Source organism: Aquarana catesbeiana, linkage group LG02, assembly GCF_042186555.1.
Source record: "Aquarana catesbeiana isolate 2022-GZ linkage group LG02, ASM4218655v1, whole genome shotgun sequence".
In the NCBI taxonomy this organism is placed as follows: domain Eukaryota; kingdom Metazoa; phylum Chordata; class Amphibia; order Anura; family Ranidae; genus Aquarana; species Aquarana catesbeiana.
Window position 1 is genome coordinate 403,238,169 of NC_133325.1, and position 27,580 is coordinate 403,265,748.

The 27,580-nt window shown below is 43.0% G+C and overlaps 1 protein-coding gene across 1 annotated transcript; it reads left to right on the forward strand.

The window, feature by feature from the left end:
* Positions 1-732: 732 nt before the first annotated feature.
* On the forward strand, positions 733-26,830 carry PITHD1 (PITH domain containing 1). The gene is made up of 6 exons (XM_073615300.1): positions 733-1,000; positions 12,709-12,752; positions 12,833-12,910; positions 15,320-15,424; positions 22,784-22,892; positions 26,630-26,830. The coding sequence occupies exons 1-6, from the start codon at positions 809-811 to the stop codon at positions 26,729-26,731; spliced, it is 630 nt and encodes a 209-aa protein (XP_073471401.1). The 5' UTR covers positions 733-808; the 3' UTR covers positions 26,732-26,830.
* Positions 26,831-27,580: the final 750 nt, after the last annotated feature.

The following is a 27,580-nucleotide window of genomic DNA, read 5'->3' on the forward strand; positions in this document are numbered from 1 at the left end:
TGCGCTAATCACAGGAAGTGATACATTACACGATCCACATAGATCAGAAATGTCTCGCTACCGGTGATTAGCGTTGAGGAGTGTCCGCTTCCTGGTGCGCGCAGGCACGTGGAGCTGTGAACACGCCTGAGCTCATCCCTACTCCTGACATGCGAATTGGATATGTAGAAATCTCCGCATCCAATTCGAACTGGTGTGAACCCAAACCTTAAAGGGATGAGGTGGCAACCCTAAACTCAGCTGATTTCCATGTTGGAACAGTGTAAACATAGTCTAAGTGCTTCTATCAGGAGTAAAGTAAGAGAGCAACCATTGCACAGTCTCCTAAAAGAATTTGAGTTGTCCAATGATTGTTGTTCTGGCTTTAATATTTTTGAATCATGCTGTAAATTCGTGTCTTATATTCTTTCTTTTTTTTTTTTTTTGCCTGAAACGGCACTACAGCCATACAAGGCCTGAGAGATACATGGAGGCATCTATCTTTTACATCAGCTGTCCAGTCAGTCCTCCCGCACCATAGATAGAACACCTGAAAGCTCAACTGGCTAATTGTCCAAACCTGGAAACGCGTGCCTCCGCCACCTACTGGCTAACTATTTACATTGCGACCAGATTCTACATCGCTTCCTGAGAGTAGCAACATGGCGACGTCGTGGATAGTTCTACTGTGTATTAGGCGTACCAAGATGGCGGTGTCGTGGGTAGTTCTACTATGTATTAGGCGTACCAAGATGGCGGAGTCGTGGGTAGTTCTACTATGTATTAGGCGTACCAAGATGGCAGCGTCGCAGCTAACAGAGCACTGGCTATGTCACACGGGCACAGTCATGGCGGGGGCTGCTCTTGCAGTGCTGAGCGATCAGACGGCCCGGAACGTGGTTTGGAGTATGGACTTTATCAGAAGATTGACCTGGAAAAATTACAATGCCTGAATGAGAGTAAGGAGGGAAGCGGCAAGACTGTGTTCAGAGCCTGGGAGGAGCGGGGGGACCGGAGCCGGGTAATGTCACCAATCTGCCTCTTCTTATGGGTGTTTGTTTATTAGAAGTTCCCCAAGGGAAGCTTGTATTACAAAGGTCTGATAGTTATTGTTTAACATGTCTAACCCACAAAGCAAACATGTTTTAAAATACCATTCAAATTGTTTTCTATATCTTTTTCTTTATCTCTATTTGATGAATGCAAAAAAAAAAAAAAAAATTTGATCCTGCCAGAAATCCTGTGAGCTGATAACTTCTTGTGCTGTCTGCATGCACTGACTGTTATTAATCACATTTGTTTTGTGAGGACTACAGAAAGAATAGGAGATGGGAGGGTTCCATCATCCTACGTTGTCCTGATACAGTATGGTTGTCTTCGGAGCAAATGTGTGTTACCGGCAAAATCAAAAGGGAGAGGGGAATTCAAATACAGGCACTACAGCTAGGAGGATGAGCTCCGGCGTGTTCGCACAGCCCACATGCAGAGCCCGCCAGGAAGTCGGCGCTGCGCTAATCGCAGGCAGTGAGACATTTCCTGATCTCTGCAGCCGCACAGCGGGACAATGTCTCACTGCTTGTGATTAGTGCAGTGCAGTGCCGACTTCCTGGCGGGCTTTGTGAACACGCAGGAGCTCATCCTTAGCTAGGACTCATTACCAGGACTGATAAGGCCTCCTGTATACTGGGGCTCTTCTAAGCTGGTTTCTCCTGCCAGGAGGAAAGCATCTGCAAAAACGCTCCTTAGGCCCCTTTCACATGGGCTGTCCAATCAGGTCCGCCTGTCCGTTTTTTTAGGACAGACCTGATCGGAACCTCCATTCTGCTCTATGGAGCGGCGGATGTCAGCGGTGACCTGTCCACTGACACCTGCCACCATCCAATCCTGCCCACAAAAAACAGACAGATGGTGGTCCTATTTTCCATCCATCCAGGCGATTGGATCTGATGGAAACGGACAGGCGGTCCGTGTCCATCCGATTTCCCCATAGAGGAGAGCGAGACTGTGTCCGTGTCCGCTCTGTAAAGCGGAGCAGACACAGACCTGTCATCTGCCTGCTTAGCGGGCATCAGTAGAGCGATCCCCAACTAGACAAGCGGCATCCGCTACATGGAGGCACCCGTGTAAAAGTGAGGCCTAAGCCTTGTTTTTTTTTTTTTTCCAAGCGTGTTTGGTGTATCAAGCGCTTGGGTGTTTTTTAATCTCATTGGTTAGAAACAATATTTGGCTGGAACAAATGTTTTCAAGCTTTTTGGAGCTCTTTGGGGCACTAGCTTCTCCCAAAAACACAAGTTTGGTGTTTTGTTTTTGTTTTTTTTCTGCCTGTAGGAGCATATGCCTGAAAAAACCATAGTGTGCATGGACACATTTGTTAAGCTGGAAGGGAGTTTCCAGGCAGAACAAATAAGAGCTCCAAAGCCTGTAGGAGCCACTTGTTTGAGCTGCAGTGTACATGAGCCCCTAGGCCAGGGTCGGCAACCCGTTGATCGCAAGCTGTCGAACGTGGGTAAGTGACAAGTAGAGTGGGAACAGGTCTGCGCCTCTGACCCCCGCCTCCTACCGCTAGCTGCTGGTCTTCTCTCTGCCCTCTGCCTCCTCTGCCGATCCTTCGGTCCTCCTGTGTCCCTAGGATGCTATGGAACACTGCAATGGGAGGAAAGTGGGGTGGGGGCGGGGACACTACTGTGTGTGTGTGTGTGTGTGTGTGAAGGGGGCAGTGGACACTGCTATGGGCAGAGAAGGGGTCCAGCGTTGCCCGCAGTGTATCGGACATCTGATCAACACCACCTCTACAGTGCAGCAACCTATACTTTGTGCTTTGCAATGGGTGATCATCACAAGCGAGTCCGCAATCAGGACGTCCATCCAGGATTCGCTAGCTGGAAGGCGTCGAATCGACCTGATCATTGGTGAGAGGGCCACTGCCCATCTTTGCAAACCTTGCCTTTGTTGTTTCACTGGGACACTGTGCACAGACAGCTTTACTTTGGGAACACTTCACTGCACCTTTATTTGAACACTTGTACATAAGTATCTTTAGCTATAGTCATCACAAGATATACTAACACTGTTGCTACATCTTATTGAATATAATTAACAAGCTCTGGCTGCCGGTGAAGACCATTAGATCTGCAACGGGGACATTCTGTCATTGCCGACCGCCTAACGCAGATATACTGTGGCAGAATGGCACGGGCAGGCAAAATCACGTACCTGGTACGTGATCTGCCTCCTGCGGGCGGAGGGTCCTATCGGTGCCCGAGGCGGTCGGCTTGTGTCTGGCAGTGATCAGACGTGAGGGGGAGACCATCCATTCGTGGCCCCCCCCCTCGCGACCGCTCCCAGCCAATCAGATTCTTCCTCTGCTGCTGTATAGTAAACAGCAGCAGAGGAAATTATGTCATCTCTCCTCGGCTCGGTATTTTCCGTTCCGGCGCCGAGGAGAGAAGACATCTGAGTGAGTGCACAACACTACACACAGTAGAACACGCCAGGCACACATATCACCCCCCGTCACACTGACACCAAGCAGTTTTTTTTTTTTTTTTTTTCTGATTACTGCATTGGTGTCAGTTTGTGACAGTTAGTGTGGTAGGGCAGTTAGTGTTAGCCCTCTTTAGGTCTAGGGTACCCCCCTAACCCCCCCTAATAAAGTTTTAACCCCTTGATCACCCCCCATCGCCAGTGTCACTAAGCGATTGTTTTTCTGATCGCTGTATTAGTGTCACTGGTGATGCTAGTTAGGGAGGTAAGTATTTAGGTTCGCCGTCAGCGTTTTATAGCGACAGGGACCCCCATATACTATATAATAAATGTTTTAACCCCTTGATTGCCCCCTAGTTAACCCTTTCACCAGTGATCACCGTATAACTGTTACGGGTGACGCTGGTTAGTTTGTTTATTTTTTATAGTGTCAGGGCACCCGCCGTTTATTACCGAATAAAGGTTTAGCCCCCTGATCGCCCGACGGTGATATAACTTAGGTTTTAGGGTCAGATAAGGTCTGCGTCGCCCCAGGTAGTGTCAGGTTAGCGCCAGTACCGCTAAAACCCACACACGCACCGTACACCTCCCTTAGTGGTATAGTATCTGAACGGATCAATATCTGATCCGATCAGATCTATACTAGCGTCCCCAGCAGTTTAGGGTTCCCAAAAACGCAGTGTTAGCGGGATCAGCCCAGATACCTGCTAGCACCTGCATTTTGCCCCCCCGCCGGCCCAGCCCACCCAAGTGCAGTATCGATTGATCACTGTCACTTACAAAACACTAAACGCATAACTGCAGCGTTCACAGAGTCAGGCCTGATCCCTGCGATCGCTAACAGTTTTTTTGGTAGCGTTGTGGTTAACTGGCAAGCACCAGCGGCCTAGTACACCCCGGTCGTAGTCAAACCAGCACTGCAGTAACACTTGGTGACGTGGCGAGTCCAATAAGTGCAGTTCAAGCTGGTGAGGTGGCAAGCACAAGTAGTGTCCCGCTGCCACCAAGAAGAAGACAAACACAGGCCCGTCGTGCCCATAGTGCCCTTCCTGCTGCATTTGCCAATCCTAATAATTGGGAACCCACCACTTCTGCAGCGCCCGTACTTCCCCCATTCACATCCCCAACCAAATGCAGTCGGCAGCATTTAATTATGTCCTCCCGAGTACCCCTACCAAAACGAACCCCCCCAAAAAAGATGTTGTGTCTGCAGCAAGCGCGGATATAGGCGTGACACCCGCTATTATTGTCCCTCCTGTCCTGACAATCCTGGTCTTTGCATTGGTGAATGTTTTGAACGCTACCATTCACTAGTTGAGTATTAGCGTAGGGTACAGCATTGCACAGACTAGGCACACTTTCACAGGGTCTCCCAAGATGCCATCGCATTTTGAGAGACCCGAACCTGGAACCGGTTACAGTTATAAAAGTTACAGTTACAAAAAAAAGTGTAAAAAAAAAAAAAAAAAAAACATTTATTGTTCTCTCTCTCTCTATTCTCTCTCTATTGTTCTGCTCTTTTTTACTGTATTCTATTCTGCAATGTTTTATTCTTATTATGTTTTATCATGTTTGCTTTTCAGGTATGCAAATTTTTTATATTTTACCGTTTACTGTGTTTTATTGTTAACCATTTTTTTGTCTTCAGGTACGCCATTCACGACTTTGAATGGTTATACCAGAATGATGCCTGCAGGTTTAGGTATCATCTTGGTATCATTCTTTTCAGCCAGCGGTCGGCTTTCATGTAAAAGCAATCCTAGCAGCTAATTAGCCTCTAGACTGCTTTTACAAGCAGTGGGAAGGAATGCCCCCCCACCGTCTTCCGTGTTTTTCTCTGGCATTTACATTCCCTGAGATAACAATAAAAATGATTAAAAAAAAATGAAAGGAACAGTTTAAAAATAAGATAAAAAAGCAAAAAAATAATTAGGAAAAAAAAGCACTGCGAAGGTCAGATCGAGGGCAGTAATTTTAGCAGTAGACCTCCTGTTTAAATCTAAAGTGGTAATGTGTGAAGGCTTTTAAAGGCTTTTAAAAATGTATTTAGTAGAGGTTGGCATCTGCCGATTGTGCTGATAAAAAAAGCCAAGAGGATTCTCTCCTCCCTGGGCAGCCTGCCAAGTCTGATAAGAAGATACATTGCATCTTTTCAGGTTCTTTTATCAATAGACTGAACTCTGTGTGTAGAAGTTCTCAGTTTAACCATTTAAAGACTCAATCTTTTCTGATACTTGTTGCTTACAAGTAAAAATCCTGTATTTTCTGCTAGAAAATCACTTAGAACCCCCAAACATTATATATATATTTTTTTTAGCAGAGACCCTAGGGAATAAAATAGCGGTTGTTGCAATATTTTATGTCACACGGTATTTGCGCAGCGGTCTTTTAAACGCAATTTTTTTTAAAAAAATTAATGAAATAAAAAAAAAAAAAATAAGCAGTAAAGTAGGCCCATTTTTTTTCGTCCAAAAGTTTTGATTACCTGTTTTTGTGTATTTAATATTTAAGATATAGTTTATTTTTTTTTCATCTAAATTATACATACAAGTGAACTGATTGGAGGTTTGTTTTGTTTAATAAATGTTTAAATGTAAAAAAATTTCTGTATCACTTATTACTTAAGGTTGCTTTCACACTGGAGCGGGCATGCGTTGACGGTAAAACGCTGTTAGTTTTAGCGGCATTTTAGCGGCGCTATTCGGCTGCTAGCGGGGCGCTTATAACCCAGCTAGCGGCCAAGGAAGGGGTTAAATGCGCCCATGAAGTGCTGCTGCCGAAACGCTTTGCAGGCGCTTCGGCAGCGGTGCACATTCATTTCAATGGGCAGGAGTGGTGGAGCAGCGGTATACACCGGTCCATAGATGCTGCTTGCAGGACTTTTTTTTAACATCCTGCCAGCGCATCGCCTCAGTGTGAAAGCACTCGGGCTTTCACACTGAGACTGCAGGGGAGCCGTTTTACAGGCGCTATTTTTAGCCCAAAAGCGCCTGAAAAACGCCCCAGTGTGAAAGGGGTCTAACTGTTAGATTTTATGAGATGAAGGGAAAAAAAATCGGCCTAATATATCAGCCCAAAAAAATCGGCATCATATATCGGCCATCGGCCACCGCGATTTCTAAATATCGGCATCGGCCACAGAAAAACCCATATCGGTCGACCTCTAGTATATAGTTTGTCGCCACTGCACGTTTGTGCGCAATTTTAAAGCATGTCATGTTTGGTATCCATGTACTCGGCCTAAGATCATCTTTTTTTATTTCATCAAACATTTGAGCAATATAGTGTGTTTTTAGTGCATTAAAATTTAAAAAAGTGTGTTTTTTCCCAAAAAAATGCGTTTGAGAAATCGCTGCGCAAATACTGTGTGAAAAAAAAATGAAACACCCACCATTTTAATCTGTAGGGCATTTTCTTTTAAAAAATATATAATGTTTGGGGGTTCAAAGTAATTTTCTTGCAAAAAAAAAATATTTTTTTCATGTAAACAAAATGTCAGAAAGGGCTTTGTCTTCAAGTGGTTAGAAGAGTGAGTGATGTGTGACATAAGCTTCTAAATGTTGTGTATAAAATGCCAGGACAGTTCAAAACCCCCCAAATGACCCCATTTTGGAAAGTAGACACCCCAAGCTATTTGCTGAGAGGCATGTCGAGTCCATGGAATATTTTATATTGTGACACAAGTTGCGGGAAAAAGACAAAACTTTTTTTTTTTTTTTTTTGCACAAAGTTGTCACTAAATGATATATTGTTCAAACATGCCATGGGAATATGTGAAATTACACCCCAAAATACATTCTGTTGCTTCTCCTGAGTATGGGGATACCACATGTGTGGGACTTTTTGGGAGCCTAGCCGCGTACAGGACCCCGAAAACCAAGCACTGCCTTCAGGCTTTCTAAGGGCGTAAATTTTTGATTTCACTCTTCACTGCCTATCACAGTTTCGGAGGCCATGGAATGCCCAGGTGGCACAAACCCCCCCCAAATGACCCTATTTTGGAAAGTAGACACCCCAAGCTATTTGCTGAGCGGTATAGTGAGTATTTTGCAGACCTCACTTTTTGTCACAAAGTTTTGAAAAAAGAAAAAAAAAAGTTTTTTTCTTGTCTTTCTTCATTTTCAAAAACAAATGAGAGCTGCAAAATACTCACCATGCCTCTCAGCAAATAGCTTGGGGTGTCTACTTTCCAAAATGGGGTCATTTGGGGGGGGGGGGATTGTGCCACCTGGGCATTCCATGGCCTCCGAAACTGTGATAGGCAGTGAAGAGTGAAATCAAAAATTTACGCCCTTAGAAATCCTGAAGGCGGTGCTTGGTTTTCGGGGCCCCGTACGCGGCTAGGCTCCCAAAAAGTCCCACACATGTGGTATTCCCATACTCAGGAGAAGCAGCTAAATGTATTTTGGGGTGCAATTCCATATATGCCCATGGCCTGTGTGAGCAATATATCATTTAGTGACATCTTTGTGCAAAAAAAAAAAAAAAAAATTGTCACTTTCCCACAACTTGTGTCAAAATATAAAATATTCCATGGACTCAACATGCCTCTCAGCAAATAGCTTGGGGTGTCTACTTTCCAAAATGGGGTCATTTGGGGGGGTTTTGTGCCATCTGGGCATTTTATGGCCTTCAAAACTGTGATAGGTAGTGAGGAGTGAAATCAAAAATTTACACCCTTAGAAATCCTGAAGGCGGTGCTTGGTTTTCGGGGCCCCGTACGCGGCTAAGCTCCCAAAAAGTCCCACACATGTGGTATCCCCATACTCAGGAGAAGCATCTGAATGTATTTTGGGGTGCAATTCCACATATGCCCATGGCCTGTGTGAGCAATATATCATTTAGTGACAACTTTTTGTAAATTTTTTTGTCATTATTCAGTCACTTGGGACAAAAAAAATTAATATTCAATGGCCTCAACATGCCTCTCAGCAATTTCCTTGGGGTGTCTACTTTCCAAAATGGGGTCATGGGGGGGGGGGGTTGTACTGCCCTGCCATTTTAGCACCTCAAGAAATGACATAGGCAGTCATAAATTAAAAGCTGTGTAAATTCCAGAAAATGTACCCTAGTTTTTGGACGCTATAACTTTTGCGCAAACCAATAAATATATGCTTATTGACATTTTTTTTACCAAAGACATGTGGCCGAATACATTTTGGCCTAAATGTATGACTAAAATTGAGTTTATTGGATTTTTTTTATAACAAAAAGTAGAAAATATCATTTTTTTTTCAAAATTTTCGGTCTTTTTCCGTTTATAGCGCAAAAAATAAAAAACGCAGAGGTGATCAAATACCATCAAAAGAAAGCTCTATTTGTGGGAAGAAAAGGACGCAAATTTGGTTTGAGTACAGCATTGCATGACCGCGCAATTAGCAGTTAAAGCGACGCAGTGCCAAATTGTAAAAAGTGCTCTGGTCAGGAAGGGGGTAAAACCTTTCCGGGGCTGAAGTGGTTAAAGGGCCCTCATACCATCCATGTTTAGCACCATCTCTCATTGGGACCAAAGGTTTAACAGGCTGGCCTGGGTTCGCTCTCTAGAAATATTGTCAGAATTAATGCTTAACGTTTGTTTATCCTTTCAGGTTATGTTCCAGTGGTACTCTATTGTACATACAGTATATCACAAGTGAGTACACACCTCACATTTTTGTAAATATATTATATCTTTTCATGTGACAACACTGAAGAAATGACACTTTGCTACAATGTAAAATAGTGAGTGTACATCTTGTAAAACAGTGAAAATTTGCTGTCCCCTCAAAATAACTCAACACACAGCCATTAATGTCTAAACCGCTGGCAACAAAAGTGAGTACACCCCTAAGTGAAAATGTCCAAATTGGGCACAATTAGCCATTTTGCCTCCCCGTGTGTCATGTGACTTGTTAGTATTACAAGGTCTCAGGTGTGAATGGGGAGCAGGTGTGTTAAATTTGGTGTTATCGCTCTTACTCTCTCATACTGGTCACTGGAAGTTCAACATGACACCTCATGGCAAGGAAATCTCTGAGGATCTCAATAAAATAATTGTTGCTCTACGTAAAGATGACCTAGGCCAGTGATGGCGAACCTTGGCACTAGAGGTCGACCGATATATCGGCCAATATTTGGTGTCTTTTACTTAATCGGCATCGGCCGATTGCGCTGATAAAAAAAGCCGATATAGCTTCAGCGTGACTTGCAAATGACTTCTGTAATAGAAGTCAATACAAGTTGCCTGAAAACTGTGAAGTGACTTCTCTCCCTTGGGCAGCCTGCCAAATCTGATAAAAAATAACCTGAAGGATACAATGTTTACACTTCTGAATGAACTGAGCTCTGTGTGTAGAAGCTCTCAGTTTAACCATTTAAAGACTAAATCTTTTCTGACATTTGTTGCTTACAAGTAAAAATCCTGTATTTTCTGCTAGAAAATCACTTAGAACCCCCAAACATTATATATATTTTTTTTAGCAGAGACCCTAGGGAATAACATAGCAGTTGTTGCAATATTTTATGTCACGCGGTATTTGCGCAGCGGTCTTTCAAATGCAATTTTTTTTTTAAAAATACACTAATAAATTTTAAAAACTAAGCAGTAAAGTTAGCCCATTTTTTTTCATCCAGAAGTTTTGATTACCTGTTTTTGTGTATTTAATATTTGAGAGGTTTTTTTTTTTTTTAATCTAAATTCTACATACAAGTGAACTGATTGGAGGTTTGTTTTGTTTAATGTTTAAATGTAAAAAATTTTCTGTATCACTGAAGATTGCTTTCACACTGGAGCGGGCATGCGTTGACGGTAAAACGCTGCTAGTTTTAGCAGCTCTTTACCATCATTTTAGCAGCGCTATTCGGGTGCTAGCAGGGCGCTTATAACCCAGCTAGCAGCAGAGAAAGGGGTTAAATGCGCCCCTGAAGCGCCGCTGCCGAAACGCTTTGCAGGCGCTTCGGCAGCGGTGTGCATTCATTTCAATGGGCAGGAGTGGTGGTATACACCGCTCCGAAGATGCTGCTTGCAGGACTCTTTTGTAACATCCTGCCAGCACATCGCCTCAGTGTGAAAGCACTCGGGCTTTCACACTGAGACTGCAGGGGAGCCGTTTGACAGGCACTTTACAGGCGCTATTTTTAGCCCAAAAGCGCCTGAAAAACGCCCCATTGTGAAAGGGGTCTTAACTGTTAGATTTTATGAGATGAAGGTAAAAACAAAGAAGAAAAAAAAAAAATCGGCCTAATATATCGGCCCAAAAAAATCGGCATCACATATCGGCCATCGGCCACCGCGATTTCTAAATATCGGCATCGGCCAGAGAAAAACCCATATCGGTCGACCTCTACTTGGCACCCCAGATGTTTTGGAACTACATTTCCCATGATGCTCGCATACACTGCAGAGTGAATGAGCAACATGGGAAATGTAGTTCCAAAACATCTGGGGTGCCAAGGTTCACCATCACCGGCCTAAGCTATAAAAAAGATTGCCAAGACACTGAAACTGAGCTGCAGCACGGTGGCCAAGACCATAAAGCAGTTTAACAGGACAGGTTCCACTTAGAACAGGCCTTGCCATGGTCAAGAAGTTGAGAGCATGTGCTCAGCGTCATATCCAGAGGTTGTCTTTGGGAAACAGACATATGAGTGCTGCCAAAATTGCTGCAAAGGTTGAAGGGGTGGGGGGGTCAGCCTGTCAGTGCTCAGACCATAGGCCGCACACTGCATCAAATTGTTCTGCATGGCTGTCATCCCAAAAGGAAGCAAACCGTTTACTGAAGACAAGCAGACTAAGGGCATGGATTACTGGAACCATGTCCTGTGGTCTGATGAGACCAGGATAAACGTATTTAGTTCAGATGGTGTCAAGCGTGTGTGGCAGCAACCAGGTGAGGTACAAAGACAAGTGTGTCTTGCCTACAGTCAAGCATGGTGGTGGGATTGTCATGGTCTGGGGCTGCATGAGTGCTGCCAGCACTGGTGAGCTACAGTTCACTGAGGGAACCATAAATGCCAACATGTACTGTGACATACTGAAGCAGAGCATGATCCCCTCCCTTCGGAGAGTGGGCTGCAGGGCAGTATTCCAACATAACGACCCCAAACACACCTCCAATGCGACCACTGCCTTGCTAAAGAAGCTGATGGTAAAGGTGATGGACTGGCCAAGCAAGTCTCCAGACCTAAACCCTATTGAGCATCTGTGGGGCATCCTCAAACAGAAGGTGGAGGAGCGCAATGTCTCTAATATCCACCGGCTCCATGATGTCGTCATGGAGGAGTGGAAGTGGATTCCAGTGGCAACCTGTGAAGCTCTGGTGAACTCCATGCCCAAGAGGGTTGGAGTCCACCAGAGCTTCACAGGTTGCCGCTGGAAAATAATGGTGGCCACACAAAATATTGATGCTTTTGGCCCAATTTGGATATTTTCACTTAGGGGTGTACTCACTTTTGTTGCCAGCGGTTTAGACATTAATGGCTGTGTTGAGTTATTCTGAGGGGACAGCAAATTTACACTTTTATAAAAGCTGTACACTCACTACTTTACATTGTAGCAAAGTGTCATTTCTTCAGTGTTATCACATGAAAAGATAGAAGAAAATATTTACAAAGATGTGAGGGGTGTACTCACTTTTGTGAGATACTGTATGTGTGTATAATATTCTGTTGTTGCCATCTGTCTTAACTGGCATTTAAAGAAGAGTAATTTGGCTGAGCTTGTGTTGCTATCCCAAACTCAGTTGAACTTTCACCTCTCTTGTACAACCACATCTCAACTGAGGTATTCCAGTAAACGTTATCAGAATATAACCGTCTTGAGTGTTGTCTTATTGCTTAAAGGTGTTGCAATGATGTCTGAACCCAGAGTGTCAGGTGGGTTGGAATGTTCACAGGGTCATGGCGATGCAGATGAGCAGGTAAATCCAAGCAGTCCTGAAGGGGGCCATCAATTAGCGTCCTTAATATCAATGGAAGTAGATCCTTGTGAGAAGTGCTCCAAATATATTCAATGTGCCAACACTCTCATGGGATATTAAGAAAGCAGTATGAATTTTAGATGCAGGCATAATGGAAATTGATGTGGCTGGAGATCTCTGGAATGATTCTAAAGTATTTGTGGGAATAAATGTACACAGAATTCTAACGAAACTTTAAAACAACTGAAACTTGAAGCATATATGGCATGTTTGTTTTTTTATATACTCTTTAGTATTACAGCATATAACAGCTGCCTTCATAGTGTTTGTCTCTTTTTTTTTTCTTCAGTATGTAGAAAGTGATGATGATGAGGAATTACTTTTCAACATTCCGTAAGTATGATTTATTACTTTTCATCCTGTGTACCTTCCTTTGTTTCCCACTTTTTCATAACTGCGGACGTTCTTTTTAGGTTCACAGGGAATGTAAAATTGAAAGGTATTATAATCATCGGGGAGGACAGCAATGCTCACCCTTCAGAGATGAGATTGTGAGTACCATAGCAAAAAGATATATATTTTTTTCTCTGGATCAGTGTTTCTCAACATTTTTTTCATTCAAGGCACCCTTTAAAATGATGCACAATCTCAAGGCACCCCCCATTCAAAAATGTAGGACACTCTAGGACACCCATCATTAGAGGTGATTTATTTTTCCAAAGCGAACGCACTTTTGCACACTGGTACAGAAGACTAGTATCCAGTATTTCTCTTCTCCCTCTGTTTCTCTTCCTCACTCAGCTAATGTTCTCTTAGTGCTGATGAAGAAGGGCAAACAAGGATGCTGTGCAGGCACCCGGGTCCCCCATATCAATTGACATCATTGGTTATTAGGATGCCAGCAGCTAGAAGGTTCTAATGGTGCACAAAACCTTTGGCTTTGTGTAACTAAATGGCAGGCTTGATCCACTCGCTGGCTTGTATACATTTTTTGGGCAATTTTTAGGCCTTTTGCCAAGGCACCCTTGGCTAAACCTCAAGACACCCAGGTTGAAAAAAGCTGCTCTAGATTTTTCTCATCTGGTACAGGTTGCTTGTATATACAGTAAAAAGTAGGGGTGCAACGGATCAAAAAACTCACGGTTCGGATCGTTCCTCCGATCGGATCATTTTCGGATCAACAAAAAAAAATCTTCCCCACACTAATAATATCCACAATCTCCCCCCCCCCTGTAATAATATCCACAATCCCCCCCCCCCCTGTAATAATATCCACAATCTCCCCCACTGTAATAATATCCACAATCTCCCCCACTGTAATAATATCCACAATCTCCCCCACTGTAATGACATCTACAATCTCCCCCACTGTAATGACATCTACAATCTCCCCCACTGTAATGACATCTACAATCTCCCCCACTGTAATGACATCTACAATCTCCCCCACTGTAATGACATCTACAATCTCCCCCACTGTAATGACATCTACAATCTCCCCCACTGTAATGACATCTACAATCTCCCCCACTGTAATGACATCTACAATCTCCCCCACTGTAATGACATCTACAATCTCCCCCACTGTAATGACATCTACAATCTCCCCTACTGTAATGATATCCACGTCATCTCCCCCACTGTAATGATATCCACGTCATCTCCCCCACTGTAATAATATCTGTCATCTCCCCCACTGTAATAATATCCACAGACTCCCCCACTGTAATAATATCCACAGACTCCCCCACTGTATTTGGCAGGGTATTGCAAAGTATGAAGGGATGGATCCATGGATGTGACTGCAATTTCACAGGGCAGCGCTGTGGGCACTACAGATCCAGCCCACAGCGCTGCTGCCATCCGATCTCTCCCCTTCACTGTACAGATCAGTACACAGAGGGGAGAGAGGAACCGGCGTCATGAAATGACGCCGGTTTGTTTACAAGTGATCGCTTCATCATTTGACGGAGCGATCACGTGGTAAACGGCGGCCAGGTGTACCAAGATGGCCGCCGCTCCAGAGCTAGGCCGAAGCCGCGGCCTTTCCTAAGGCCGAGGCAGCGGCGCGCTTCCGCGGCGCGCATGTGTGCCGATGCGAACAGGTTAAACCATTCTGATCACGGATCGGTGATGATCCGTTGCACCCCTAGTAAAAAGTAAGCAAACCTACAACAGTCCTTATGAATACGATTGCAGCCTTGCTAATGGACTAGCAGTTAAAAGCAAAATAAAAACTGCTGTCCCGTGATGTCATGCATAAATTTGAGCACCAACCACAAGCCTGAACAAATAGATATAACATTTATGGACCAGTGTGGTCTATGAACCAAAGAGCACATGACTTGGTTGACAGCATTTAAAAACGCTTAGATAATTAGGCACATTAACTATGTGACTTCTGTTATTATTTTTCTTTTTTCATAAGGCAGTTCTAGTCTTTCCCTGTTCTGTCCCATCTGCTGGTGCTTGGTGGAAATCTATGCTACTCTTTAATTGTCCCCTCCCTCCTGTCCCCATTGTGTGCCTCTGAATCTTCATTGGAGGACATTGCTGTGTCCTGTTTGGTGACCATGGAAAATTTCAGTTTTGGGCTATACTGTTACTGTGGAACCACTTCACATTTTTGTCAGTACTAACCACTTTATTTACCTGTATTTATGGGAAATAATGGTTTATTGCAATTGACTATCATTAGGGACTAAGTGCCTATTTATTGCATGTATCCTTTAGTATACATTATACACGCTTACAATACCACTGGTCTACATTTGTTGCCGCACAGCTTGTCCCGCATCACATAGCCTCTAGCCAAAATCTTTTATGCTGTACCTTTGTTCACCCAGCAGCTTCCATTCACTTCAGTGGGAAGCCCTTCTGTGGGACTGCCAAGCTGCTGGTAGAAAATCTGTAATTTTAGGAAAGTCTATATAAATACTTGTGCCTATAATTTCCCCTAGGTTTAAGAACCTTCCTCACATGAGCTTTGATGACGCTGGAAGGGAGGCGGACCAGGTCTTTAACCTAAACATTGATACCACTGGAGAACTGGAGTATCAGACAAAGTAGGTATCACATATGTGTGTTAGCCTTGAAAGAGTTTTCTACCTCCAGCCTATGTTGTGAAAAAACCCTCTGCTGCGTTAGGTAAAATGACTAGCACCATTTTTACCCCCACCCATTATCGTTTTGCAGTGTGCCAGTAAGCAGCTTGTCTTTTTGTGTGACATAACCCAACTTCAGTAAATATTGCTTTCATAATAGCTACTGAGTCGAGTGCCAGCTCAATCCAAACAGCTGGTTGCTGTTTAGAAAAACGCGATCAACACTAGTTGTTACAGCGAAGGCAGTGGAAAGGGCTTTCACCTCCAAGTCTGGCGATTGGAGTCTTAGAAATCATTGGATAGAGAGGTTGTCTTCTAACCACTTAGTGTCTACACACACTAGGCCTTGGCCTCTTAAAGAGGTTGTAAACCTCAGACATGAAATACGAACAAAGCATATCCCCCTATAGTGTGTACTTGTCTCAAGAACACTATAGGGTTGATTTTCTAAAGGCAAATCCACTGTTCACTACAAGTGCAGTTGCTGTAGATCTGAGAGGAAAATCTGAAATGAGGGGAAGCTCTGCTGATTTCTATCATCCAATCACGTACATGCAAAAATGCTGTTTTTTCTTTTCCTTGCATGTCCTCCTCAGATCTACAGCGACTGCACTTCCAAGTGCACTTGGTAGTGCACAGTGGATTTGCCTTTAGTAAATAACCCCCTATGTGTCACTTTTGTCTTCTGCTTTGTTCCTCTATTGACATGAATCACTTTTGACATGTTTTCCTGACACCAAGAGAAAAATGGTGACGGGAGGAATCTCCAGATGATTGACAGCTTCACTTTCTTCCTGTGTGATATGTGGAAGGGGGAGGGGGTGTCCCTTCTACCAATCAGCACTAAGAGCTCTCCTTACTGAGTTATGCAGAGTAAACTCAGCTCTCCGTCCCCTTTTTTCTGAACTTTCAGACAAGCTTTAAAAATTTTGAAAGGATGCAGAGAATAGAAGACTGCAGATAAATAAGTACAACTTATGTGGGAGGATTTGTTTCATCGGTGTATCACCTGTGGCCAGTCACTTCATTGGTTTACAACTACTTTAAGAATAAAAGTGGCATCTGTCTTAATTTATGTTGAAGTGGAACTAATTACCAACTATTTTTACATCTGAAGACCGTGCCATTTTAGCCTCTGTTCTGGTCTGTAGTTGCTCACATGAGCAGCTATGACACCAACCACTTGAGGGTTTGAAATTTGTTTGAGAGTTAACATAAGCAGTGTGACAGCTGTCACCAGAGGCATAACTAGTATGCAGCATACCCTGTGTATGGGTTAGTAGGCAGAATGTAAATGAAAACACGGCAGAAAACCAACATTGGTATGTTTTGATAAATAATTTAAAAAATGTTTTTTTGAATATTTCTAGCACATTAAATCATTGGGTTTAGTTCCAGTTTAAAGCTTGTGGTGAATATTTTAAAAATATTAACTCAATTTTAGACCACCTTGTATTTTATTATTGCTCTCTTCATTTATTTTTCATATCCACTTTTTTTTTTTTACTTTGTAATACCTTCATTACATTAGGCCTGCCCAGATTAATCTTTTTTTAGGAGCCAGCTCCAAACATTAGGATTAAGCAGAAACGTGGCTTTGATCTGACTACATGCACTCACCAACCCCTTTATTAGGTACACCTGTTCGGTTGTTTGGTAAAACAAATTGCTAATCGGCCAATCACATGGCAGCAACTCAATGCATTTAGGCATCTAGACGTTGTGAGGACGACTTGCTGAAGTTCAAACTGAGCATCAGAATGGGGAAGGAAGGGGATTTAAGTGAGTTTGAACGTGGCATGGCTGTTGGTGCCAGACGGGCTGGTCTGATTATTTAAAAAACTGCTGATCTACTGGGATTTTCACGCACAAGATATGCAGAATACCATCTCTGAATGCACAACACATCGAACCTTGAAGCAGATAGGCTACAGCAGCAGAAGACCACACTGGGTGCCAGTCCTGTCAGCTAAGAACAAGAAGCTGAGGCTACAATTCGCACAGGCTCACCAAGATTGGAAAAACGTTGTCTGGTCTGAGGAGTCTCTATTTCAGCTGCGACATTCAGATGGTAGGGTCAGAATTTGGTGTAAAGAACATTAAAGCATGGATCCATCCTGCCTTGTATCAACAGTTCAGGGTGGTGGTGGTGTAATGGTGTGGGGGATATATTCTTTGCACATTTTGGGCACCTTAGTACCAATTAAGCATCGGTTAAACGGCACGGCTTACCTGAGAATTATTGCTGACCATGTCCATCCCTTTATGACTACAGTGTCCCCATCTTCTGATGGCTACTTCCAGCAGGATAATGCACCATGTCACAAAGCTCAAATCATCTCACCACTGGTTTCTTGAACATGACAATGAGTTCCCTGTACTCCAATGGCCTCCACAGTCACCAGATCTCAATCCAATAGAGCACCTTTGGGATGTGGTGAAAGATTTGCATTCAGGAGATGGGGAGATTCACATCGTGGATGTGCAGCCGACAAATTTGCAACACTGTGATGCTATCATCATGTCACTATGGACCAAAATCTCTGAGGAATGTTTCCAACACCTTGTTGGACCTGTGCCAGGAAGAATTAAGGCAGTTCTGAGGGCAAAAGGGAGTCCAACCCGGTACTAGCAAGGTGTACCTAATAAAGGGGTCAGTGAGTGTATTTTTCTGTATGTACAGTGGGGCGGAAAGTATTCAGACTCCCTTAAATTTTTCACTCTTTGTTATAATGCAGCCATTTACTAAAATCATTTAAGTTCATTTGATTTCTTCATTAATGTACACACAGCACCCCATATTGACAGAAAAACACAGAATTGTTGAAATTTTTGCAGATTTATTAAAAAAGAAAAACTGAAATATCACATTGTCCTAAGTATTCAGACCCTTTGCTCAGTATTTAGTAGAAGCACCCTTTTGATCTAATACAGCCATGAGTCGTTTTGGGAAAGATGCAACACGTTTTTCACACCTGGATTTGGGGATCCTCTGCCATTCCTCCTTGCAGATCCTCTCCAGTTCTGTCAGGTTGGATGGTAAACGTTGGTGGACAGCCATTTTTAGGTCTCTCCAGAGATGCTCAATTGGGTTTAAGTCAGGGCTCTGGCTGGGCCATTCAAGAACAGTCACAGAGTTGTTGTGAAGCCACTCCTTCGTTATTTTAGCTGTGTGCTTAGGGTCATTGTCTTGTTGGAAGGTAAACCTTCGGCCCAGTCTGAGGTCCTGAGCACTCTGGAGAAGGTTTTCGTCCAGGATATCCCTGTACTTGGCTGCATTCATCTTTCCCTTGATTGCAACCAGTCGTCCTGTCCCGCAGCTGAAAAACACCCCACAGTATGATGCTCCCACCACCATGCTTCACTGTTGGGACTGTATTGGATAGGTGATGAGCAGTGCCTGGTTTTCTCCACACATACCGCTTAGAATTAAGGCCAAAAAGTTCTAACTTGGTCTCATCAGACCAGAGAATCTTATTTCTCCACATCTTGGAGTCCTTCAGGTGTTTTTTTAGCAAACTCCATGTGGGCTTCCATGTGTCTTGCACTGAGGAGAGGCTTCCGTCGACCACTCTGCCATAAAGCTCCGACTGGTGGAGGGCTGCAGTGATGGTGGACTTTCTACAACTTTCTCCCATCTCTCGACTGCATCTCTGGAGCTCAGCCACAGTGATCTTTGGGTTCTTCTTTACCTCTCTCACCAAGGCTCTTCTCCCCCGATAGCTCAGTTTGGCCGGACGGCCAGCTCTAGGAAGGGTTCTGGTCGTCTCAAATGTCTTCCATTTAAGGATTATGGAGGCCACTGTGCTCTTAGGAACCTTAAGTGCAGCAGAAATTTTTTTGTAACCTTGGCCAGATCTGTGCCTTGCCACAATTCTGTCTCTGAGCTCTTCAGGCAGTTCCTTTGACCTCAAAATTCTCATTTGCTCTGACATGCACTGTGAGCTGTAAGGTCTTATATAGACAGGTGTGTGGCTTTCCTAATCGAGTCCAATCAGTATAATCAAACACAGCTGGACTCAAATGAAGGTGTAGAACCATCTCAAGGATGATCAGAAGAAATGGACAGCACCTGAGTTAAATATATGAGTGTCACAGCAAAGGGTCTGAATACTTAAGACCATGTGATGTTTCTGTTTCTTTTTAATAAATCTGCCAAAAATGTCAACAATTCTGTGTTTTTCTGTCAATATGGGGTGCTGTGTGTACACTAATGAGGACAAAAAATGAACTTAAATGATTTTAGCAAATGGCTGCAATATAACAAAGAGTGAAAAATTTAAGGGGGTCTGAATACTTTCCGTCCCCACTGTACATACAGAAAAATACACTCACTGACCCCTTTATTAGGTACACCTTGCTAGTACCGGGTTGGACTCCCTTTTGCCCTCAGACAGCAGATAGAAATGTGCCCTGGATTGACACAAGTACACACTATAGAGGGATATGCTTTGTTCATATTTCATGTCTGAGGATTACAATCACTTTAAAGCAGTTGTAAACCGCCAATGTTAACCACTTCAATACCACGGACGTCATATGACATCCTTGGCTTTGAGCGGGAATATCTGAATGATGCCTGTAGTTACAGACATCATTCAGATATTGCCGGTTTCAGCCGGGCGAATCTCTACACCATAGGAATGATCATAGCGGCCGTTCCGCCGCTTGATCCTTCCTATGGGAGGCGAGAGGGGACGCCCCTCCCGCCGCCCTCCGGTGCTTGCTCCGACTCACCGTTACGATCGGTGAGGCGGAGAGTAGATCCGCCGGCGCCGGATGTAGATCATAGAGATTTCCGGCGGACCAGATGGTCCCCGGAGTCTCTATGATTGTCGGAGGCCGGGCGCGATGTTATGACGTCACGCCCGGCCTCTCCATTCAAAAAAACGGCGCCGCTTCAGCTGGGAAGCGGCGATCGTTTTATTTTTTTTTTTTTAATTTCAGGCTTCCCAGCCTAGTGGTGAGATATGGGGTCTTATTGACCCCATATCTCACTATTAAGAGCACCTGACATGTCATATTGCTATTACAAGGGATGTTTACTTTCCTTGTAATAGGAATAAAAGCGATCTTTTTTTTTTTTTTTTCAAAAAAGTGTCAAATAAAAAAAATAAAATATAAACAATAAAAAAAAAAAAAAAATTTTTAAAGCGCCGCTGTCCCCGTGTGCTCGCACGCAGAAGCGAACGCATACGTAAGTCCCGCCCACATGTGAAAACGGTGTTCAAACCATACATGTGAGGTATCGCCGCGAACGTTGGAGCGAGAGCAATAATTTTGGCCCTAGATCTCCTCTGTAACTCAAAACATGTAACCAGTAAAAAAATTTCAAGCGTCGCCTATGGGAATTTTTAAGTACCGAACATTGGCGCCATTCCACGAGCGTGTGCAATTTTGAAGCGTGACATGTTAGGTATCTATTTACTCAGCGTAACTTCATCTTTCACAAAATGCAAAAACATTGGGCTAACTTTACTGTTTTGTTTTTTTTTTTTTAAACACAAAACTGTTTTTTTCCCAAAAAAAACGCGTTCGAAAAATTCCTGCGCAAATACTGTGTGAGATAAAAAGTTGCAACAACCGCCATTGTATTCTCTAGGGTCTTTGCTAAAAAAACATATATAATGTTTGGGGGTTCTATGTAATTTTCTAGCAAAAGATGATTTTTACATGTAGGAGCAAAGTGTCAGAATTGGCCCGGTATTGAAGCGGTTAAAAAAAAAAAAAAAAAAAAAAAAAACCTCCAAGGCAATGGCATAATGTGCTAGTATGCATTGCATACTAGCACATTATGAAATGCACGCTTTGGAACAAAGCCTTTCACTGCTGTAAATTCACCACAGAGGGCTTACATGTTCCCCCTGTCTGTCGAGCTCCGGATATGCGATTGGCCAGAGCCATGATGACATCACTCCCACGAGCTGCCATTTCTGGCACAGGCTCTGGCACTTCACAGCCAGGCACGCACAGTGCATGCACGAGCCACGCTGTGATTGGCCGGGTCAATCTTCTGGGACCTGTGACGTGTCCCAGAAGATTGCATGGAGGGAGGGGGGAGAGGTGAACCTCCTTCCGGAGCCCCAGGAGGAAGTGGAGCTGGGTATACGCCACCCCACCCCCCCAAAAAATGACATGCCAAATGTGGCATGTCAGGGGGTCACCTTCACTTAAAGCGGAAGTTCCATTTTTCTTTAAGTGTATGTGGATGGAAAATCACTATAAATTTAAATTCATCCAGGCGCTGGGTGCAAAGGGCTTCCAAAATCAGTTTTAAGGCAACCATTTGGCCAATGCTGCTGTCGCTATCTACATTTTATTACATTCAATTGTCTGCCATGTGGTGCCCTGCACTGCGCTGTGCTGAAAAAAGTACAGCGCCCGTACACCACCGTAACACAGTGATGTGGACCAGGCACACAGGAGAGACAGGCATTTTCCCTTGTCTTGCAGGGGATCACCATGCGAACCCCCTTCCCTTCTGGACCATTCCTAGGCCTCATACCCTCAACATGGGGGGGATTAGGACAAGGTCCTCTTCCCCACAACCTAGGCCTGTAGGTGGGGAGGCTCATGTGAATGAGTAAGGGGTACTCCTACTCATGCACGAAAAATGGAACCTATAAGTAGACACACAAAAATTTGAAACAAACAAGTGCTTTAATTAAAAAATACAAATAAAAAATGTTCCAGGATGTATGTCCATAGTACATCATGTCAACCAGCGATACAGGTCCACGTGAATAATGAACAATACACGCTGACCCATCGACAGAAGAAGAAAAAAAACATGCTGGCTGAGACATGTTTGATCCCATTGCTTCGATCTCTGGGTCAGTAAAAAGTAAACAGAGGTGGGGACACTTGGGTGACGTAATTGATCATCATGTGACAGGCACCTAGATTACCAAACTGAACATGCCCTTGCCACACAGGTAAGTTGGTGGATGTGGACAATGCTGAGGACTGAAAAATTCTTGGTGCTTGCTTGCTTGTGAAACAAATGCATGTGCAGCTTATCTGGCTTTTGCCATTAAGTCAATTGGCAGGGTTAGACCATTATTGCTTATTACATGCACCTCAAACATTCCATCCATGATCGATCACACATTTAGTGTGTATATCAGTCATATTTCTCCATGTGATTATTTTGTCGGTGTTAGAAATCTCTAAATTTTAAGTGCTCACATCACACTTATTGTATTTTCTTCTGTGTTAAAAGCCAGCCATCTTATAAAACAATTTCTAAGTACTGTCAGGGTACCTATTTAAAATGTTCTCTTAGCATATAAAGGTATTGTCTCTGTGTTTTTGTTTTAGAATATCCCGGTTTTCCAGTGTATCTCATCTGTCTATCCATATCTCTAAGAATTTTGGGGCTGAAAACACAAAGATTTTCTACATTGGCTTAAGAGGAGAATGGACAGAGGTAAAAAATTTGCATGTATTTGCCAAAACTTTTGGGTAAATCCTGGAATAGATTAGGCTTCATATTAAACGGTTATAATCGCACATTGCCTGATCTCTGGAGGGAGCTCCATCCTCTGGGTAAAGATTACACGTATTATTTCCACCCCCACCATTCTCACTCTAGAATAGACCACATGTTTATGTTGAGAAAACATCTCCCCTTAGTGGTATCTACTTCTATTCTTGCCTCCCCATGGTCAGATCATGATCCTGTCTTGGTTGTTTGCTGTTCTATGCTTGATAAACCTCAGCACTCACCCTGGGTCATGAACGACTCGTTACTGTCCCTCAAGGAGGTCCAGGCAGATATCTTGAAAGCTTCTATGGAATACTTCCGTATTAATGCAGGCTCTGTGTCATCTCCTGTAACTCTCTGGGAGGCATACAAGGCAGTTCCCAGGGGCCACATTATACAGTTTGGTAAGCGAGAACACCTCCTAAAACAGGACCTAGAGGCATGTCTGGAGGTACTCTCCACTGCTTTTAAACAGGCCCCTACTCCCACCAATCATAAACTCTTAGACTAAGCCCACTCAGAGCTGGATCTTTGTCTCACTGACGGGCTGAGCGCATATTGCGCTGGTCCCGCCAGAAATGGTATGCTAAGGCGAATAGGCCGAATCAGATGGTGGCTAACAGGCTATGCACTTTTGCTCCTAAATTTACCCCTCTTACTCTACGTACTCAACATAATGTGCTCACTGGTAATCCAGTGCGAGTCTTGGGGTAGAGTTTCGCCACCGCCTTACCACATTGTATATGGCCCCATCCCATTTGTGTAGTAGGGAAACTGATACCTTTCTGAGTCGCGTTTCCCTACCCACATTGTCTGAAGCTCATATGTCCCTAATGGACCAAGATATTCAAGTCTTGGAGGTCCTCCAATGTATTAAGGACCTGAAAGTGGGCAAACGACCTGGTCCAGAAGGCTTTACAATACTTTATTATAGGAAGTTAGCTGACATTATAGCCCCACATCTGACAGCTATGTATAATTCCGTTAAAAACAGCCAAAACTTTCCATCAGACCTCTTAACTGCTAACATAGTGATGCTTCCTAAACCTGACCGTGACCACTCTTCTTGGGCTAACTTTAGACCAGTTTCTCTAATTAATATAGATATGAAAATTCTGAGAAAAATCCTGGCCAATTGCTTAAACGCTTTCCTTCTTCGTTTAGTCAAGAAGGATCAAGTTGGCTTTGTTCCACAAAGACAAGCAGGGGATGCTGTTTGGCACATACTGCAGTTAAAGCCTATAGCCCATAGTCGCTCTTTGGAATCAATGCTCCTGTCTCTTGATGTGAACAAGGCATTTGATACTTTGTCCTGGCCGTATCTTATGTCCGTACTACGCCATTATGGTTTCGGAGCCTCATTTTTGTGATGGATGACAGTGCTATATGACTCTCCTCAAGTCATCTGCCTTTGTAATATTGGGAGGGGGTACCCATCAAGTTTGCCCACTCTCACCACTTCTCTGTCTTGGCTCTGGAACCCTTGGCGGAGGCGGTTCGTTCCCATCCAGATATCGGAGGTATCAATGTAGTGGGCTCTAAAATATCTTTGCCAACAATATTTTACTAAATTTAACGTCCCCCAGACTCTCCCTACCAAACCTATTCTCTTTTAAACACCTTTGCTTCCCTCTCGGGACTAAGAGTTTTTGCAGTGCGGGGACAGATAAAGGGTTAGCCATGAGTACCCTAAAGAACCAGGTATCAGCACTTAGTGCATATTTGGAAAGACCTCTGGCCGCCAACCCTTGGGTGGTCAGATTTTTCAGAGCACTAGGGAGGCAGAGGCCAGTTAAAGGCCCACCCTTTCCCAAGTGGGACCTATTTTTGGTCTTACAGGCCCTAACGGAGCCCCCATTTGAACCTTTAGAGAATTGTTCTCTAAAGGATCTTACTTTCAAGACAATATTTTAAATGGAGGCCTTGTTACTCAGACCCCCTTTTTGTGTTGTATTTCCGGACCGGGTAGTTTTCAAAATGGATCCGGCATTCTTACCTAAAGTGGCTTCAAAGTTTCATAGAAGCCAGGAGATAGTTTTCACCCACTTTCTGCCCTAATCCCTCAGGAGAAAGGGAGTTTAAATTAAACACATTAGATGTAAGTAGATGTATCCTGCAGTACTTGAAATAAAGTTGCGCTTACCGGTAACGTCTTTTTCCAGTAGTCTTTCAGTACAGCACTAGTTACCCACCCGAATTTATGGGGGGTCTTGAGGAAGAGCTCAATACAGGCACGGTAGTAATATGTGATGGTATGTTATTAATGTGTTATTGTGTCTCCCCATCTGACCGGAGGTGCTCTTAGAAAAAAACTGAAGTCCGGAAGAGGGAAGTGGAATTTTATGGGCTGGCACAGTGTTTCCTAGGAAGGGGAGGGGCCAAGGTCTCTCATTGTGGCTGTTCTGAAAGACTACTGGAATAAACGTTACCGGTTAGCGCAACTTTAATTTTTTTTTTTTTTTTTTTTTTTTTTTTGAGTTTTGCCTGTTCTAGTCCCTTCATATTTTATTTACACATCAATGTAAGCCACCCGTCTTCAAATTAGTAAACAAATCTTGTCATATACAGAGATAGATGGAGATCAGAAGAGTAGGATAGGAAGAGGATGAAGGTGTTACAAAGGTTCTCGCAGTCAGTGGAAATTAATAAATGGATCTGCAGCTTCTGCTGTAGATGCTTTCTTTCTTTCTTTCTTTCTTTCTTTCTTTCTTTCTTTCTTTCTTTCTTTCTTTCTTTCTTTCTTTCTTTCTTTCTTTCTTTCTTTCTTTCTTTCTTTCTTTCTTTCTTTCTTTCTTTCTTTCTTTCTTTCTTTCTTTCTTTCTTTCTTTCTTTCTTTCTTGTTACACAGTATTTTTCCCAATAATCATAAGTTCAAGAAAAAATAAGAGATATTCTCAGCCTAATCTGACATGCTAATAACAGAAAACCAACTTATACATCTTCTGGTGCACTGGAACCATATTTATGCCTTAAAACTTGGCTCCTTCAGACTGGTATTATGAGAGGTCATTATTAAACAGCATTACCACATATAGAATGAACAGAGCGCCAGGGGTGGTACAGTAGAGCATGTCGTGCAGGTCTCCTCTAAACAATTGTAGTAATTTATTTAAATCAAGAGCTGGGGTGGCTAATCACATGTCCCAGATCTTTTTGAATTTTGTGGGGCAGTTTCTATGCAGGAATACAAGTTTTTGTCTGGATAAGGTGTTTACTTGACTTCTACACTCAGCATAATTTACTCTTAATCATTTCCTTCCTTTTTTTAAGAAGACGAGGGATCAACCATGTAAAAAAAAATAAGATATGATTATTATGATTGGTCATTGCAATGATTAGAAATTAGTAGCTTAGATTGGTTTGGTACATTGTTTATGTGTACACAATAATTAGCGGGCTCAACAGTCACCTAATGGCTGTTTATCCAGTGCCATTTATTAAAAAAAAAAGCATTGGGTAAATAACCATTCTCCAATCCGCTAGGCACAGGCTTCCAGTGAGACCCATAAGGGGGTAGCATGACTGTAATATTCATTCTCATTGGACTGGATGAAAATAACTGCCACTTTTTTTTTAAATAAGACTCCTAACCCTGGTGCATTATCTTTGTGGATTGACTCTATCATAATTTATTAGATAAAACATGTTTGGATTACAAATGTCTTTTGTTTACATTGCAGGCTCATCGACATGAAGTGACCATCTGTAACTATGAGTCTGCAGCTAATCCAGCAGATCACAAAGTAACCCAAATCAATCCTCAGTCGCATTTTATTTCCTAATGTCATAATGTTCCTTGGCTTAACAAATTAGCTTTTATTTCCGCATGATTTCTGCTGTTTATGAATTTGTTCAAATAAAAACGCCTCAAGTTGATACAATGTATGTGCCCTTATATTTATTACAAGTATTTATATAACACCAACAATTTACGCAGTGCACACTTACATCAGTCTCTGCCCTAAAGGCCCCTAAATTGCATACATACAGATACTAGGGCAAATTTTAGACAGGATCCAATTAACCTACCTGTCTTTGGAGTATGGGAGGAAATACACACAAGCACAGGAAGAACATGCAAACTCCAGGCAGGTTGTTTCCTGGTTGGGATTCATACCTAACCCCGACATGACCCTAGTGCTGCAAGGCTGACGTGCTGACCACAGAGCATATTTAGCAGACATTGAAAATGAATAATAGAGTTTATAACTGTGGTGCTGACGCCCCAGAGTTCCTTTTATAGGGTGAAAGGTACAATTTTAGATGACTTTACACTTAACTGCTGCTTTTTTTTTTTTTTTTTTTTTCTTTTTTTTAGGATGCCTGTGTATATATAGCACTTAATGGGTTTATTTGCATAGTTCAGCATTAGTTAGTAAATGCATTCTGAGAAAATATAAATAATTTAACTTTTTGGTATAGCATTCATTACTGCCATTATATCCATTGTTTGATGTAGATCCACATTCATACTAAAACTAGGTTCATGCTGTTGCAATACATTAACATTCATACAAAGGATGGGTTCACACTGTTGCAGTGTTAACATGTGTTATGCCATGCCATGTTCTGTTAAGGCAGCCCATAAATTTGAATAGACTACCTAATGCACCAAAAGCAAAAAAATGCAT